Raw genomic sequence first — 16,421 nt, 5'->3', positions numbered from 1 at the left:
TTTCTACAACATTAAGACAATACACATCATGCAACCATGTCCTATAAAGTAAACCGATCATAATAGGGATCCACTGGAGCTTATTAATAGATCAAGATGTTCACCAATAATATGAAACAACTCCCTGCAATGCAATAAGTTCCACATGTACTGTAGCTTGTGTGTGTGTGTGTGTGTGTGTGTGTGTGTGTGTGTGTGTGTGTGTGTGTGTGTGTGTGTGTGTGTGTGTGTGTGTGTGTGTGTGTGTGTGTGTGTGTGTGTGTGTGTGTGTGTCTGTGTCTGTGTGTGTGTGTGTGTGTGTGTGTGTGTGTGACTCTGTATCCCTGTTCATCTGTGTTGTTGTGTGTATCTCTGCATGTGTACACAGAAATGTGTATTTTCTGTGTGTGCGTGCGTGCTCGTGCATGTATGTGTGTACTAAGTGGCATGAATGGGGGACAATTGCATATCATCTGTGTGTGATTAATTTGGAGGGGACAGGTCATGAAAATATTTGATTCTTTATAAACATAAAGGCCAAGTCAACCTGTGTGTGTGTGTGTGTGTGTGTGTGTGTGTGTGTGTGTGTGTGTGTGTGTGTGTGTGTGTGTGTGTGTGTGTGTGTGTGTGTGTGTGTGTGTGTGTGTGTGTGTGTGTGTGTGTGTGTGTGTGTGTGTGTGTGTTGCATACATGTGGGTTTGTGGTTGAGGCAAGGAGGGGTATGCCTGCAAGAGTGCCTGTATTTGTGTCTGCGTTCATGGCTGCATGTGTGTTTCTGATCTTAGAACTGGTTCCCATGATATCAGACCACCATGTTCCCAGCCCCCCGGTATCAGCTGGCCTGTTGTGGCTTGATGAGCCAGCACAGGAATCTGTCACCCAGAGCATAATGCTTCATGATGTTTATAATCAGCTCTACAAAATATGGACTCGGTTTTTGAGGGGAATAGTTTGGCGACATCGTCCCTGGATCTAATTAACTGTGTATTTGTATGAGGATATGGTGTTCATTGTGTGTGTGTGTACGTGTGTGTGTGCGCGCGTGTGTGTGTGTGCGTGCGTGCGTGAGTGTGTGTGTGTGTGTGTGTGCGTGTGTGTGTGTGCTTTTACAATGTGGCCCCTCCACATATCCCTTTCACAATGCATTCAAAATCTACGTAAATTAAAGTGTCCCATACATACGTTTCAGTGTCTGTTTTGTCATACAAGTGTGTATGATGTGTGTGGGAGGCGAGGCATACTCATTTATTCTGTACAGTCATTAATTCCATATTTTTTAATTATAATGCCATTCACTCCTTAGTTAATCACTTAATACAGCTTCATCTGACTACGTTGGTGCGTCCCTCTAATGATTATGAGCGATTAAACTCATTCAAAAGATTTCAAGCAGCTGGTTCTCTGAAATAGAAAGAAAGGGCAGATAAATACCACCAAAAGTCACAACAGATGTTGAAAAAGACAAAACAACATCAGATGTCTTTAACAACTGACTGCTACTTTTATGCGAGCCTTGTTTACATGAATGCTTTCTATTAATGGTTTTGGAGTCATCTTAAAGTGTATGACCCCTCATTTCAACCCACATTTATATTGTTTCATATCCACAACCAACTGTCTCCAATAAAACTTCTTTTTTTTTTAACTAATCAAATCAGTTTGATGTAATTGTTTATGAAGATCATAAAAAAGGTCTAACTTGGAGACGGTCATAAATTAGTGTGATTATTACAAGCTTTGTGTTTGGAACAATGAGCCATTTTGCTCTGCATATCCACAAACACAAGGCATACTTCATATTTAATTAAATTAGCCCGTGCAGTGTGGGTTCAGCTGCGCTAGGCATTTTGGGACCATAAATCTCTATTTTCTACTCTCAGCGGGGGCTCCTCACCCCCAGGGCTGCCAACAACCCAAATCCATGACTCCTGTTCATTTTGTTCCCCTTGTTTAGCATCTAATTAAATCAGGTAATAAGGGTGTGGCGAATGGGCTGGGATAGAGAGCTCATACACAAACCTACCAGTAACTCCAGGGGAGATGAAGCACTGCTGTACACGGTACACTGATGCCAAAGTGAGAGACTGCTAATAGGCATTATTTCACTCTTTCACTCTCTCTCTCTCTCTCTCTCTCTCTCTCTCTCTCTCTCTCTCTCTGTTGTCCTTGATTGGGAGCAGATGTGTGTGTATCTCTGTGTGTATGAGGCTGTGCGCATTTGTGTATGTGCGTGTTATACTCTGGGAAATGGCTGAGATGAGAGACACTGAGGCTGCCAGAGCCACAGTAAATTCATGGCAAGGCTAATGAATAGAACAACACCAGATTAAATGTGCCACAGCTAAAAATAATTTGATTAAAAATCTTGATTCAGGGGCCAAATTGAAGGGCCCAAGCTCGAGGCAGAAGCATCTTTATTTGAGCTCTGGTGTATTAGGCTGTATTTCTTACCCTTAACATGCCTCTGTTGTCTGTGAGACTTCAATCTAGGCCTATTTAGGGGTTTCTGTGCAAAGCATATGGTCTATTTAATCAGTTGTCATCACATGTGATTGCCTTTTTAAGAGACCCAGCTCTAACTTTATTTTGGCTGCAATTACGTTCAGTCTGGGTTGATGTGAAGTCACAACATTCCTTAGAGTACTTGGCCAATCAGCTCTCCTTAGAGTGTCTATCCAACTCCTTGTCAATTATTCACTAATTAGCTACTATCTCTGCATCTTTCTCTCTCTCTCTCTCTCTCTCTCTCTCTCTGTCTGTCTGTTTGTCTGCAGTGTCTCTCTCTCTCTCTCTCTCTCTCTCTCTCTCTCTCTCTCTCTCTCTCTCTCTCTCTCTCTCTCTCTCTCTCTCTCTCTCTCTCTCTCTCTCTCTCTCTCTCTCTCTCAGTGTGTCACTCCCATTTATCTGTTTGCAAAAGTGACAGGGTGATTCTTCCACTGGTTTCTCATTGAGCAACCTTTCTCGCTCCTGGGTCTATAGAGTTAGTTCTTGGCTAGCCTGGTTTGTGCCGCATGGGTAACAGAGGCCTGGATGTCAGAGTCTGGGGGCATGAGTGCAGGGATGGATGTGGGTTTGCTGGGGCTGTTGAAGTCCTGTTGAAACCCATCGAAAGCCTGGGAGCGATCCAAGGAGCTCACTACTAGTGTGTACAAAAGCGCCGCACATGGAGCAAGCTGCCAGGGGAAATAGAGCTAGGAGGCAGGTGAGACAGGGAGCTATTGTTTCTCAACGTTTCTCCCCGTACAGGTGGGACTCCTCAGAGCTGGGAGCACAGACCTCTGTTCAGATGGACGAGGGACACTCTCCAAGAACATTAAGAGGGTTTGGCATGAGGTTGACAGGGCAGAGACAAGGAGCCAAGTCTGGAGGAAATGGTAATGATGGAGGAGGGACTCAAGTGCAGTAGTCGCTCTGAGAGATGATAGCCCTGCTCTCTCAGGTCTCCGGACGTATTGCTGCACACAGAGAAACAGCTGTGTTGAAATGACATGACATCCGTAGCTATGTTTATATGGTTCAATAATCACTGCAGCTCAATGCTGACCTACTGTACTGTATGTTCACTGACACTGGAGAGAGAGAGAGATGTGGGGCGTTTAAAAGGGAAATGTCAAGAGGTAAATGATGATGTGTAGATAATTGAATCAAATCTCTCTTCATCATCTTCGTCACCAATTTGATTGATTGATTGATTGAAATTTTTATTAGGCAAAAAGAATGTAAAACAACACAGTTACATTTATAATACTTTTGTCTAAAAGGTCCGGCCAAAAAAGTCCTTGCGGGCTTGTTTCCATTGGGGTCCTTGAATTAATTTCATAGACATATATAGTAGCAACCAAACAGTTCAATAATCAACATAAGAATACAGAGGGGGAAAAAAATACCATTATGTACAAAAAAAATATATATACAAAAAAAAAAAAAAAAAAAAAAAAACATTAGAAAATAAAATAAAAAGTATGTACAAAAAAAGGGGGAGGGGGGGGTCGTCTGTCTACAGGGAAACTGGTACTAGCTCCTCTTTAGGCCTCCAGAAAGATGAGTTTTTAGGGCTGTTTTGAATGAGCCCAGCGAACTGCATTTTTTGAGGGATGGGGTTAGACTATTCCATTCCTTGGTGGCAGTGCTATAGAAGGAGAATTTGCCCATGTTTGTTTTATGGGTGGGTGTTACCAGATTATTGTTTACGCTCCCTCTAGTTTTGTGACTGTGGGTGTCACTAACTTTTTCGAGGTACTTATACAGATATGCGGGTATAGGGGGCATTTCGGGCAGATCTGCATTTACAATTTTGAAGACCAGTCCCATTTTTAGTTGTATAACCCTGTCTTCCACCCTGAGCCAGCCTAGGCTGGCAAAGTGAGTGGGAGAGAGGTGGGTCATGGGCCCCAGTCCGAGAAGTAGTCGAATCAGTTTGTTTTGGGAGGTTTGAAGCTTAGTCTTCAGTGACACTGAGGTGTTGGAGTACCAAGAGGAGCTAGCATAGTCAAAAAGGGGCTGAATCAGGGCCCCCGAGAGGGTCCTGAGTGCCTGAGGGTTGACAAAGGAGGAAACACTGCCCATAAATCTGGTTCTCTGGTTTACTCCTTTGAACACCTTTGTTGCCATGCTTTCACCTGACAGGTGTTTGTCAAGAATACATCCCAAATAGGTAATCTCTTCTTTGCTAGTGATGATTGTGTCATCGACTTTGACCTTGAAGTCATTTACCTTCATTTTACTGAGGGAATGTTTGGTCCCAAATAGGATGGATTCGGTTTTCCCAAGGTGTAGTGACAGTTTGTTATCGGTAAGCCAGGTACGGATTTTTGAGAGTTCGGAGCTGAGAGCTTCCTCGACTTGCAACTTGTCCTCTCCCGAAATCAGGAGTGCCGAGTCATCAGCGAACAGGAACAGTTTGCAGTTACAGGCAGCATTCATGTCGTTAATGTATAGAAGAAACAGTAACGGCCCTAGAATGTTGAGGGTGGAGAAATAAAGGAAAGGCAAAAAACAAGTGTGAGGAAGACACTGGGGGAAGAGAAGGGAGCGAGTATGAGCGATAAAAAGAAACAGTGTGCGTGATGTCAAGCCGCTGGTTAGTGCTGCAAACTGACTGCAGATGGCAGGACGAGAGAGGTCAGGGATGGAAATTAAAGAACAAATTCAGAACAGCAGCAGGGGAAGACATGCTCTGGCCGAGACGGGGAAGAAGGGCTGAGGGGTCGACGCAGACCAAGCATATGGGCTTTTTAAACAGCAATTAGACGCGCCCCCAGCTTCCAGCCCAGAGCCACGGGGACGGGTTGACCCCTAATCATCCTCAATTTCTCCGGACCCCTCTGACTCTCTGATATGCGTCTCCTCAGATTGGCTGTTTATTTTTCACAGCACTTCCTGTTTGATTGAGCGTGAGCTGCGCGTCTTTATGGATAACAGGGAGGGCAAAGGTGACGCACACACTTGCTACATGCAATAAACCAGCCCTCTCTCCCCTCCCCTCTATTAGCCAATATCCTATTCAAAACAAATGTATGTCTTAAGTTTCCCATTTCTTACATTGTAACAAGACGTACATACATGTTAATGGCTGTTACTGTTTTTCCAGGTTTCCTTTCATATACAATACTTTGCATTACAGATTTTGAGGTGGACATTTGGAATACAGTTTTCCACACCTAATTTCTCAAGTTGTCCCATATATCATGTAGAAGGTCAGCACACACAAACTGCATTCTCTTTAATTAAGTTGATCAAAAGTGACTTTAGATTGATGTCCAGTTACTGTACGTAGGAAGTTTGTCCAAACAGAGTGAGGGAACTTTCCATAGGGATTAGGGGACACACCCCAACGCGCGTGGGCGGCGAATCTGACATGTTGAACTCCTGAACTGAGCACAGGCATCGGAACTCTACCCCCACTTACACCACCCCTTCTTAAAGGAGAGTTATAGTTCTCCCACCTCTAACCCTTATGTATCCCTGAAGGTCCTCTCAATAATGAGGCCTTTGGTCCTTGGCAATCAGGGACCCAAGGCTGTCCCATCCTGGCCTGCCCTTGTCTGACACTGCAGCAAACATGCTTTAAATGGCCAGCCAGCCAGCCAGCCAGCCAGTCTCTCACTGCCATCTGGCCCCCATGCCTGGCCCTGTCTCCACTCTGCCCTGGATTTATGCCCTTCTGAGGTGTTTCGCCTTTTAACTCACATATAATTGGCCCCCAGATGCGAAAAAGATGTGGAGGCCAGTTTTTATTAGTTGCCAAGCAGGGGTCATTGTTTTTGCATTGCTTTGACTCCTCAGTGCTGCCAAGGTTAAAAAGACAGACATCATATCCATACATTGACCAGTTTCATCAATCCATCGTATAACTTTGAGGAGCACTTTCAAAGTTGTAGATAGTTGCAGGTCATGATAGAATGGAGCAAGCTGTATTGCAATGACATTTTTATTTGTAGGAAGTTGTATGTGCAATGGTAAAGAGAGCTGTAAAATTAAAGCGTTTGGATTCTGTCCTTTCCAGCAGAGTCCTAAAACACCTTCTGTCTTGTTTCCTGACCATAGACCACCACGAACCACCACCATGGATAACTCACCAGACATGACCTGCCACCTGTCAATTTGTGTGAGTTAATAGGCGATATTCATAAGAAAATAGCACAAAACACACCCATACGTTTCTGTTGAGGAAAGCTAAATAGTATTTCTCTTGGCATTCGGGGCGGTTGAATAAGACCTCCTATTTCAAAGTTATAACCTATACAGTGCTAAATTGTGGGACGCGGAATGTATTGACATTTTTTTGTAGAAATAGATGCTGTAAAAAATACAAAATTAAACAAATTTGACACCCATAGAATACAACTTTGGATCAATAGTTATACTGCATTTGTTATCCATCCAAAAGAATAAGTGAAATAAAATAAAAGTGTGTATGGCAAAAACAGATTTGAAGCTTAATAATATCTATGTTGAAATGTATGCCTCCAATTTATCTTTCATCATATTTCTACAATAACACAAATGCATTAGCAAGCACAACTACACCAATTATGCCACAAAATCTCTGCTTGAAGAAAAATCAGATTCAAATATTAAGTGGGCTTTCTAATGCAAGCCTCTATACTGCAATGGTTATGGGAAAATGCCTTAGTAACTAAACCACTTAAGCTTCTCAATTAGATTTTACAGTGCATGCTTTTCCATGCCTCCTCGTAGCATGAATTGACTTTCTCTCAAAACATTGGTAGTCTAGTACAGGGAACTAAAAGTCCAGAATCATTATTTTTTTAAATAAAAGTACAAAAGTAGGCTATTGGTATCAAAATGTACTTAAAGTACCAAAAGTAGAAAGTGCTCATTATGCAGAATGTCCCCATTTCACAAGTTTTCAAATGTATAAAATGTATAAAAATCTTTTGAAAATAGCCAATCTACAAGCTCACAATGCGTCACATTGTGAGCTTGTACATCTGCTATTTTCAAATGGCCGAAATGTATACAGGGTTGAAGTGGTTAATGTATGTTTTGTATTAATAATCACAATCTACAAAGTAACTTGAAACTAAAGTTTTCAAATAATTGTAGAGTAGAAAGTACAATATTTGCCTCTGAGATGTAGTGGAGTTGAAGTAAAAGTACTGAAAACTGGAAATATTCTAGTAAAGTAAAAAATACCTCAAAATTGTACTTATGTACAGTTGTTGAGTAAATGTACTTACTGTAGTTACTTTACACCACTGCTTTTTGCCAACCTCAACAAATTAAATAATGGCGAAACACCATTCACAGGTCACTGGGATCCCTCTTTGGGAAAATACTGTAGATGTTGTGTATGTGTCACTTTAGTGTCTATTCTGAATGACTTTTCTTGCCAGACATTTGAATGCTGAAAGCTATGATTTTTTTGTTTCGCAAAACTATATCCCTTAGAGTTATGAGTAATGAAGTGAGTAGTGATCTTTGACATCTATTTATCCCTCTACTTTGCTGAGCCGTCATTTAAATTTCATGCTTCTTTAACAGAGAGCGGATCTTTAATTAACCTTTGACCCTTATGACCCCCAGGCAATCCCTGCCAATGAGGCAAGATCTGGATAAGATGTCAGGGGGAACAGGAAAACACAAATACATGTTAACATATATTTAATTTCATATTTAATTTTGTTATTTTAAACAGAAACGTCTATTATTTCTAAACAACATATTTGTATTATCTTTGCCTTAGGCTTAGAATAACCCAGGCAACAATAAATGAATGAATGAATAAATAAATAAATGCAATTCAGTCAGAGCTGGCCCATGCAGCCAATAGGCAGAGTAAGCAATTGCCTAGGGCGCCATTGGGCTGGGGGGGGCGCCCACCAAGCCAAGATGTACGTTTTTTTTTTTTATAATAGAAAAATATACATAGTTGTTCATAAGTAGTGCCTAAATAAACTAAAGGGGACTAAAGGGGTGTGCATTTTCGATAAGCACAAACGGACGTGCGTGCCAACCGGCGTGTAAATCTCTGATATGTGTGTATCGCCGGTCTTCCTCATTTTTGTCTGACAGTCAGAGGCGTGTTCACATGGAGAATCATTTGCATTGCTCCATGTCCCATTTAAGACCATAAAAGGCAACCGGAAACTGACGGAATACATCACTACTCTTCAAAGGGGACAGATCTACAAGCTGACAAAGCGGCGCAACGCACCGCATGACAAATTGGCTGCGGTTACATGGACAGTTTTATTCCACTTATATTCAGAATGAATGAATGAATTCATTCATTCAGAATAGAAATGCTCATGTCAACACCTCAATTTATCCGGTCTGATCTGAATACATTTTCATTTGGGTTTGGAGGGGTGGTATATAGCGTTTGAATAGGTATATACCAATCGGAATTTACCATAAACTCTTTATTCCGAACGTTCCTCTCTGTTTGGAATACAAGCATTCTTTTGCACATGTCCGTGCACCGTGCTTAGTAGTGCTGTCAGAATTGGCCAAAAATGACCTATCAAATCTCTAATTCGGCCACGGTTGGTGCTGAGAAGCTACAGCTTCTATCTGTCATTTAATAAGCCAGTAATGGTTAAGCCCAGACTTGTCCAGGAGAACGGACGCTCCGAGGATCTGAGCCTGTGATGGAGGAACAATCTTTACCTGTCCTTGACATGAAACGGGAACTTATAATCAAAAGAATCTATTCAGTCAGATGAAACGTTTTTTGTTCAAATAAAATTAAGGTAGCCTATGAGAAATGTGACACTGACAAGTAGTGTAGGCTAGCCTAAGTTTTACTGTGTCTGGTACCAATACAAAAAAAGAAACTGGTCTGAACTTGTAGATCTGCTACTTTCGCATTAAAACGGCAATAACAAAGGAACACAGGCTTGCACCGCATACAGCGCTGCCTGGCCAGGAGTCGGTGTGTAGCTTCCCGGCCTGCCTACGACCGACAGACCTCCGCCGCGGAGGCACAAGGGGGCTATTGCCTCCTCCCATGCCCACCAGGGGAAGCACATCCTACTTAAAAGTGTGGCGGAACACACACGCGTTGCATGATAAACTATATGTAACAACGTCAGAGGCTTGACATGTTTGACATTTCAAATCCGTTTCAATATGCAAATAACTCGACCTGTATTGTTAGAAGGATGCATTCCAGATAATTTAAGTGCTGCATTCATCCCTAGGTATGTGCAGAAACCGGTTTATTAGTTTCAAGGTACAGCAAAGTAGAACGCGAACGTGTGTGCACAATGCACATGCAACGGCCACGTGCCATGTGAATGGCAACTACGTGCCATACAGCACATTAAGTTACATTTCTTTGATAAGACTTTCAGAGGTATTTTCTCTCTCTCTCTCTCTCTCTCTCTCTCTCTCTCTCTCTCTCTCTCTCTCTCTCTCTTTCTCTCTCTCTCTCCCTCTCCTTCTCTCTCTCTCTCCATGCCAGGAGATAATAAAACACCTTTCTATCTACTCAGATAACGCCCAATACAAATTCATTAATATTAATATATAATAGTTTTGTTTTAAATGTTCTAGCCTTGACAATCATGCAGTCTTATGCATACGTTAAAATGTAAATTAGATAGCATTTTATTTAGATGCCAGGTCATTGTTGACCTGGCATCCTAAGTGTGTGTTTAGTTTCAAAGTACATCATTTATTTATTTTTTGATATTATTATAAGACTGTTTAGACTGATGATAGGTTATTGGTTTGTTTATCTATGATCCTAGATTACTGAGGCACTACACTATGCATTTGATGTATTACCTCGAGTTTATCTTGCTTACTGAAAATCACGTCGCTAAATGCCAAAATTGTAAATTGTAATTTGGCTTTTGTAATTTACACGGTGTCCTAGTTATTTGTGTTTGTGAAATAGCCTTATTTATTATTAAATAATAGGCTATGGGGGTGGAGGGTGACTGGGGGGGGGGGGGGGGGGGGGGGGCAGGAAAATGCTGCCTATAGGGCACCAAATTCCTCAGGGCCAGCACTGAATTCACAGTGGGGGGGTTTTTCTCCTTTTTTTTGCAAAGGTAGCCTATGTGAAATTGAAATGAAATCACTTATTAATGAATGAATGAATAAATAAATACATGCAATTGTGCTGTTGTTGTTGTTGTTGTTGTTTTTTTACATAAGTATGCGAAATCGAAATCGAATTGAAATCACTTATTAAAATGCTCCAAATATGACTGTTTGATAACTAAAAGAGAGTAAAGAAATAAAGTCAGGAGAGGGTAGTCTGTAAGACCGTGCCGATAAATATGCCTACATCATCATCATGCATGTCTCCAGAATGTACGCTAAGGTACATGAATTAAATATTTAAGGACATTCTTTCGGCCCCCTTTTATCACAACGTTTGTCCTGACATGGCAAAATCATGTTCTTCTGTCCATGTTTTAGTTCATTTTATTCAGGCGTCATACGTGACTTCACTCCACCGGTCTTTTCACGGGGGTCCTTGACGTGGCAGCGATAAACAAAGATGGCGGCCGTGGGTAGCGTTTGGATGAGATAAGCCGAGTACATGGATCATTTTAATGGTTTTAACCTGAATGGACACGTAAAATAGTCCAGATATACATTGTTTTGCGTTGACAATCCACGGAGATCTACCCCCACGGACTGTAGGATGGCTGGGTGGGCAGGGTTCTCTGAAGACGAGCTCCGAAAGATTCAGCAGAAAGGTAAGAATGTTCACTATAGGGCGCAGTGGTGTGAAAAGTACTACATTTCTTTACTTTGTTACAAGTAGAAGTCCCGCATTCACATAGCTCCATAAAGAACCTCTCCCTCCGCTACGAGAGGTTCTTTATGGAGCTAGCATTCACAATGCTGTACTTGAGTAAAAGTACAAAAGTATTGGTATCAAAATGTACTTAAAAGTACCGAAAGTAAAAGTACTCATTATGCAGAATGTCCCATTTCACAAGTTTTAAAATGTATGAAAATCGTATGAAAATAGCAGATCTACAAGCTCACAAGAGCTTGCTGTACATCTGTTATTTTCAAATGGCTGAAATAGATAGATAGATGGATAGATAGATATACTTGAAGTGGTTTGTTTGTGTTTTGTAAAAATAATCAAAATCTACAAAGTAACTAAAGTTTTCAAATAATTGTAGTGGAGTAAAAGTGCAGTATTTGCCTCTGAGATGTTGTGGAGTAAAAGTTTAGAAAATTGGAAATCCTCCAGTAAAGTAAAAGTACCTCAAAGTACAGTACTTAAGTAAATATACTCAGTTAATTTACACCACTGCCAACTAGGGTGAAGTAACTATACCTGTCAGACAGATTATGTTGACAGTATTTCTGGTCAATTCACTGGTCTTTGATGATGATGCATATTATCTCTGTTTGAAACAGACCAAGCGGTGCCAGCAGCAGCGTTGGGTCGTGGTCGGAAAGCTGCCCCCACAAACCGGAGTCGGCTGCAGCGGGAGAGAGCCTTGCAGTCAGCCGCTCCGCACAACACCGGTACCGCCTTGCCTGTACTTTCACCGGGACAGCAGCTCGCCAAGCCGCCGCCGCCACCCCCACAGCCCCCACAGCCCGCGGTACCTGTTCTACCTGCTGCCAAAGATGATGCTGAAGCTGTTGTTGCCTCCAAGCCGTTGGTGGAGAAGATGAACGTAGAGCCCGTCAATCATGTTTCTGCTGCAAAAGATGACTCGCCACCTGTTGAACTGGAAAAACAGGAGGTGGAATTGTTAGTAAGTTTTCGGTACTAAACGCTGTAGCTTAATTATCACTCTTTAATTATCACTTTTGATTTGCTAGTGGTTGTGTGTTCAATTCATCTCATACTTTTCTTTAATCTATTAAAATACAGCCGTTCAAGCCAAGTCTGTTAAACATTTTTGTCCATTAGTGTACCAATTACCAATATCAACTGTCCCCATTGGATTAGTAGGCTTTAAAAGAACTTCAGATTTTCTGACACAATGATAGTATAGGTATTAAGTGTACACTCACTGTCCCTGTAAAAACAGCAGAGGCACCATCGGATAATTATCATCATAGAAGCATTTTGAATGTTGTTAATTTGCATCCACACCTCACACTATTATACCCAAAACTCCTGCCTTTATTGATCCTAGTTTTTTATTTATATTTTGTGTTGCTAATAATTAACGTATAAAAACAGAATAACTCATCAATGTTATTATAATTAATGTTATTATTATAATTAGTCCTTGAAGTTTTAATTGTAGAAATAGTTGTATGACATAACGGTGTGTCTTTGTTCTTCCATCATAGACGAGAAAAGACTCGAATAGAGCAGCTCCAGCATGAGCAGAAAACGATGGAAGAGAAGAATAAACGTAAAAAGGCTCTTATTACCAAAACTATAGCTGAAAAGTAAGTACGGGTTCATTACATTCTTATCATTGGAACTCATATTTAATCACGAACAGTGTCATTGCTTAAACTTCACTGGTGTCACTGCGACCATGAATAATGTTACTGCTTTTGGCAAATTGCTAGCAATGGCTGATGCTTTCTTCTTAGGTCCAAGCAGACTCAGGCAGAGGCTGTGAAGCTGAAGAGAATCCAAAAGGAGCTCCAGGCCCTTGATGACATGGTGTCCAATGACATCGGCATCTTGCGAGGCAGAATAGAGCAAGCCAGTTGGGACTACAGCATCGCTAGGTACAGTATATATCTTGAATAAGGAGATAAAGGGCACTTAAGACATGAGGCCGATTCTAAAAATGTCTTCCAAATTCTAAACAGTTTTCTGAAAAAATGTTATGTCATGTTTCTATATCAGTGGTGCTCAAACTTTTTCATGTCAAGGACCCCCCAAATTATATGTATTTGCCCACCGACTCCCATCTCAAAACATTTTGTTCCAGGGAGCTCCCAGAAGCAAAGATTTGAGTAAAAACAATTCGCTTTAAAAATATATATATGTTCAAAGATTTTCACATTTCCACGATTTTCTCCTAAAATAGCAGATCTACAGCCTCGTAGGGCGGCACAACGTGATGCGCTTTGAGCTTGTAGATCTGCTATTTTTGAATAGCCAAAGTATAAAATAACAGTTAAAGTGGTTAAAATCGAAAATGACACAGATTCTTTCCTGGTTTTAATGGGTTAAGATGTATGCACTTGTTTAATCAATGGAATGATCTAAGTGCAGATCCTTGTTTCCAATACTTATCTTTCCATTAATTGGAAGCCCAAATAATTATTTGTGTATTTTGTCGGTTGCTGACATGCTGTAAGAGGAGTCTGCATTGACTGTAAATCTTCCACTTTCAAACTCTGGTAACACTGCCCCCTGCAGTGTGTTTTGAGTACTCAAGCAACCTGTTTTACACACAGCACACTTGTAATAATGCACGTGTTGTCAAATGCTTTAAACCACTTTCATCAATACTAGTCCCTTCCAGATGTTCTCAGGTTTCTTTTTCTTTTTTTCTCAGACTTTGTCTCAACCCCCAGTAATTAGGAATGCTTTATATCTAAGTGATAATCTCATGTTTCTCTATTCCTATTATGAACTATAACAGTAGCAACAATCTCTGAATCAACTTGAAGCTGTTTTCACCTTTCATTGTAATCCTTATTCTCATATTCACATATCGGCCCCAGTGTGCCTCACATTGCGGTGATTGCAGTTTCACTGTGGTTGTGGGAGCTTAATAGACAGGGAGACCCAGTGAGATTAGCTGTAACACCACAAAATCCGGAGAGTGAACGTAACTCTTAATGTGTAACTTAATGTGTAAAAACATACATGAGGGTTCATCTTAACATTTAAGGTGGCTAACTGAAAGGTTGCGGTTGTGCAATTGGGCTGTTTCCAAGTGGCACAGGAAGATCTATTTTCAAAAATAGCTTTTCCATGTTCAGACATGGAATTAGGTTCTCTATCAAAACTGGGTCTATCCAGACATTTGGACTCATTCGGTTATCCCTAATTTTCTTTCCACCCTGAATATCCTGCTCAGCTCAGTTTCTCTCTCTCTCTCTGTCTCTCCTCTCTGACATGCTTAATCCTTGACTTACATGAGGTGAAATAGAATAGAGATGGAAAATCTTCTCACTGTGCTGTACAATGAAACCCTGTAAAATGAAACATAGTTAGCAACACCAGAATTGACAGTCTTTAATCACTGACATTAAAATGAAGATATACTGTAGCATGCCGGAGTGGGATGTTCTTCTTTTTTTTTACCATTATTACTCATAGGTTTCAGACACCATTCTCCCTGACCCTCTTGTCCATAATCTTCCTCTCTCCTCGTTTCAATTTCTCTGTGCACAGAAAGCGCTACGAGAAGGCGGAGGCTGAGTACGTGGTAGCTAAGCTGGACCTCCACAAGAAGACGGAGATCAAGGAGCAGCTGACGGAGCACCTGTGCGCCATCATCCAGCAGAATGAGCTTCGCAAGGCCAACAAGCTGGAGGAGCTGATGCAGCAACTGCAGGTCCATGCCAGCGAGGAGGAGGAGGAGGAGGTGGTGGTGGTGGCGAGCCCAAAAGAGGACGAGGAGAAGAACGGGAAGGGTGTCCAGAAAAACGGGGAGACATTGGTGTGTTCTACCCCAGAGCACGGGTCCACACTGGAGGGACAGACTGCCAAGGAGGGGGTGGCAGATTCCACCATCCATCAAGACCGCCCCCCAGTGACTGAACCACACAGTGGTGACCAGAACTGTAAGATGCTTGACAACTCCCCTCTAGAGCAGAACGAGAGCGAAGCTTCAGCTTCTGCCTCCTGATTGGTGCTCAGGGGAGGTGAAATATGTGTATATCTTGAGAGATGATTGTCATTTCTAGATTTGCTGTGTCGGTACACATTCAGGGATTTGTCCCTTATTCCTACCATAGGGATTGTAACACTATACACTAGCAATTATTATTGTTTAACGCTAATAATGTATGTCGTTGCAATACATTTAATATGCAACGGCCTTGTGTACTGTATCCTCGGAGACTGCATGGGAGTATCATAAGCAGTCATTCATTCACGCTGACAAGCCTGGCTGTTGCAGAGTGAATTACAATTGTATTTTGTTACCGCCTGTTTTGGTTATTTGGTCTTTATGTGGCTGCTTCTAAAAAATCTTTTTTTCCCAAGCTCTTCAAACATGTGGCTTTACATCATATGTGAATTATCTCTTCTCAAAGCAAAAGGTTGAACTCAAAGGGGCGACTGTTTTCGATTGCTCCGTCTGTGTGACAAGAATGAAAGATGGCTCGTGTTTACTTCCCGGAAAAAAACTTTTTTTGCGTAGCAGATGGAGGGAAGGATTAATCTATTTATGTTATGAACATAAAGCCATGCATTTTATGTTGTAGATCAACGTATTAGCTTGGGTTGGGGTAGTATTTCACAAAGCTAATTCAGTCGAGTTGAAGAGCAGTGTCTGCAACGGGCCTCCTAAATGGTAAGGTGATCTCTTGTAATGTATGGATGGATGGATGTATGTATGGATGGAGCTGACGTTGCCCCTCTGTATGGATTTCTGCATCTACATATTTGTATGGCCTTGGGGGATTTTTTTTCGATTGCTGCATTCGATTGCTGCATATATTGAACAATCTGTCCGAACTAATACGACAATCTAGCATGAATATTCAGCATTATATGTTGTGACCAACTGTATAAAGATGATAGTTTGTTATTTTGTTAAACTTTCTATTTTAACTACAGATTGATGAATTAATTGGATGCCAAATACACGTATATAAGGTGTTGGGAGTGGTGTTATTTAAATGGGGAAATACTGTATATTTTTTAAGTTTATTTTTAGTTATACTAATGTATGTCTGATCCATTGCATAAAATAACCAAATCGGCTTAAGAGCAAGTTTTATTTGCCAGTGCCATTCACAATACACATTTGTATTAAGAAAAATGACCGAAATAATGTAATCATGTCCGGCGGCCTTGAAGCTTTGTTTGTAACTAGGTATCTTGGTGAAACGGA

The 16,421-nt window shown here is 41.3% G+C and overlaps 1 protein-coding gene across 2 annotated transcripts; it reads left to right on the top strand.

Annotated features, from left to right (window-relative positions):
- Positions 1–10,961: 10,961 nt before the first annotated feature.
- On the top strand, positions 10,962–16,308 carry gorab (golgin, rab6-interacting). Of its 2 annotated transcripts, none has more exons than XM_084066862.1 (5): positions 10,962–11,162; positions 11,842–12,184; positions 12,736–12,837; positions 12,988–13,128; positions 14,753–16,308. In XM_084066862.1, exons 1-5 carry the CDS (start codon positions 11,108–11,110, stop codon positions 15,207–15,209), a joined length of 1,098 nt encoding a protein of 365 aa, XP_083922988.1. In that variant the 5' UTR covers positions 10,962–11,107; the 3' UTR covers positions 15,210–16,308. The 2 variants fall into 2 exon arrangements, with proteins under 2 accessions (XP_083922988.1, XP_083922987.1); XM_084066861.1 differs by having other exon boundaries at positions 11,842–12,199.
- The last annotated feature ends 113 nt before the right edge of the window (positions 16,309–16,421 follow it).

This window comes from Gymnoscopelus microlampas, assembly GCF_963454915.1.
Source record: "Gymnoscopelus microlampas genome assembly, chromosome: 9".
In the NCBI taxonomy this organism is placed as follows: Eukaryota; Metazoa; Chordata; class Actinopteri; order Myctophiformes; family Myctophidae; genus Gymnoscopelus; species Gymnoscopelus microlampas.
Note: the sequence above shows the minus strand (reverse complement) of the source record. Positions and strands in the feature narration are given on the sequence as shown.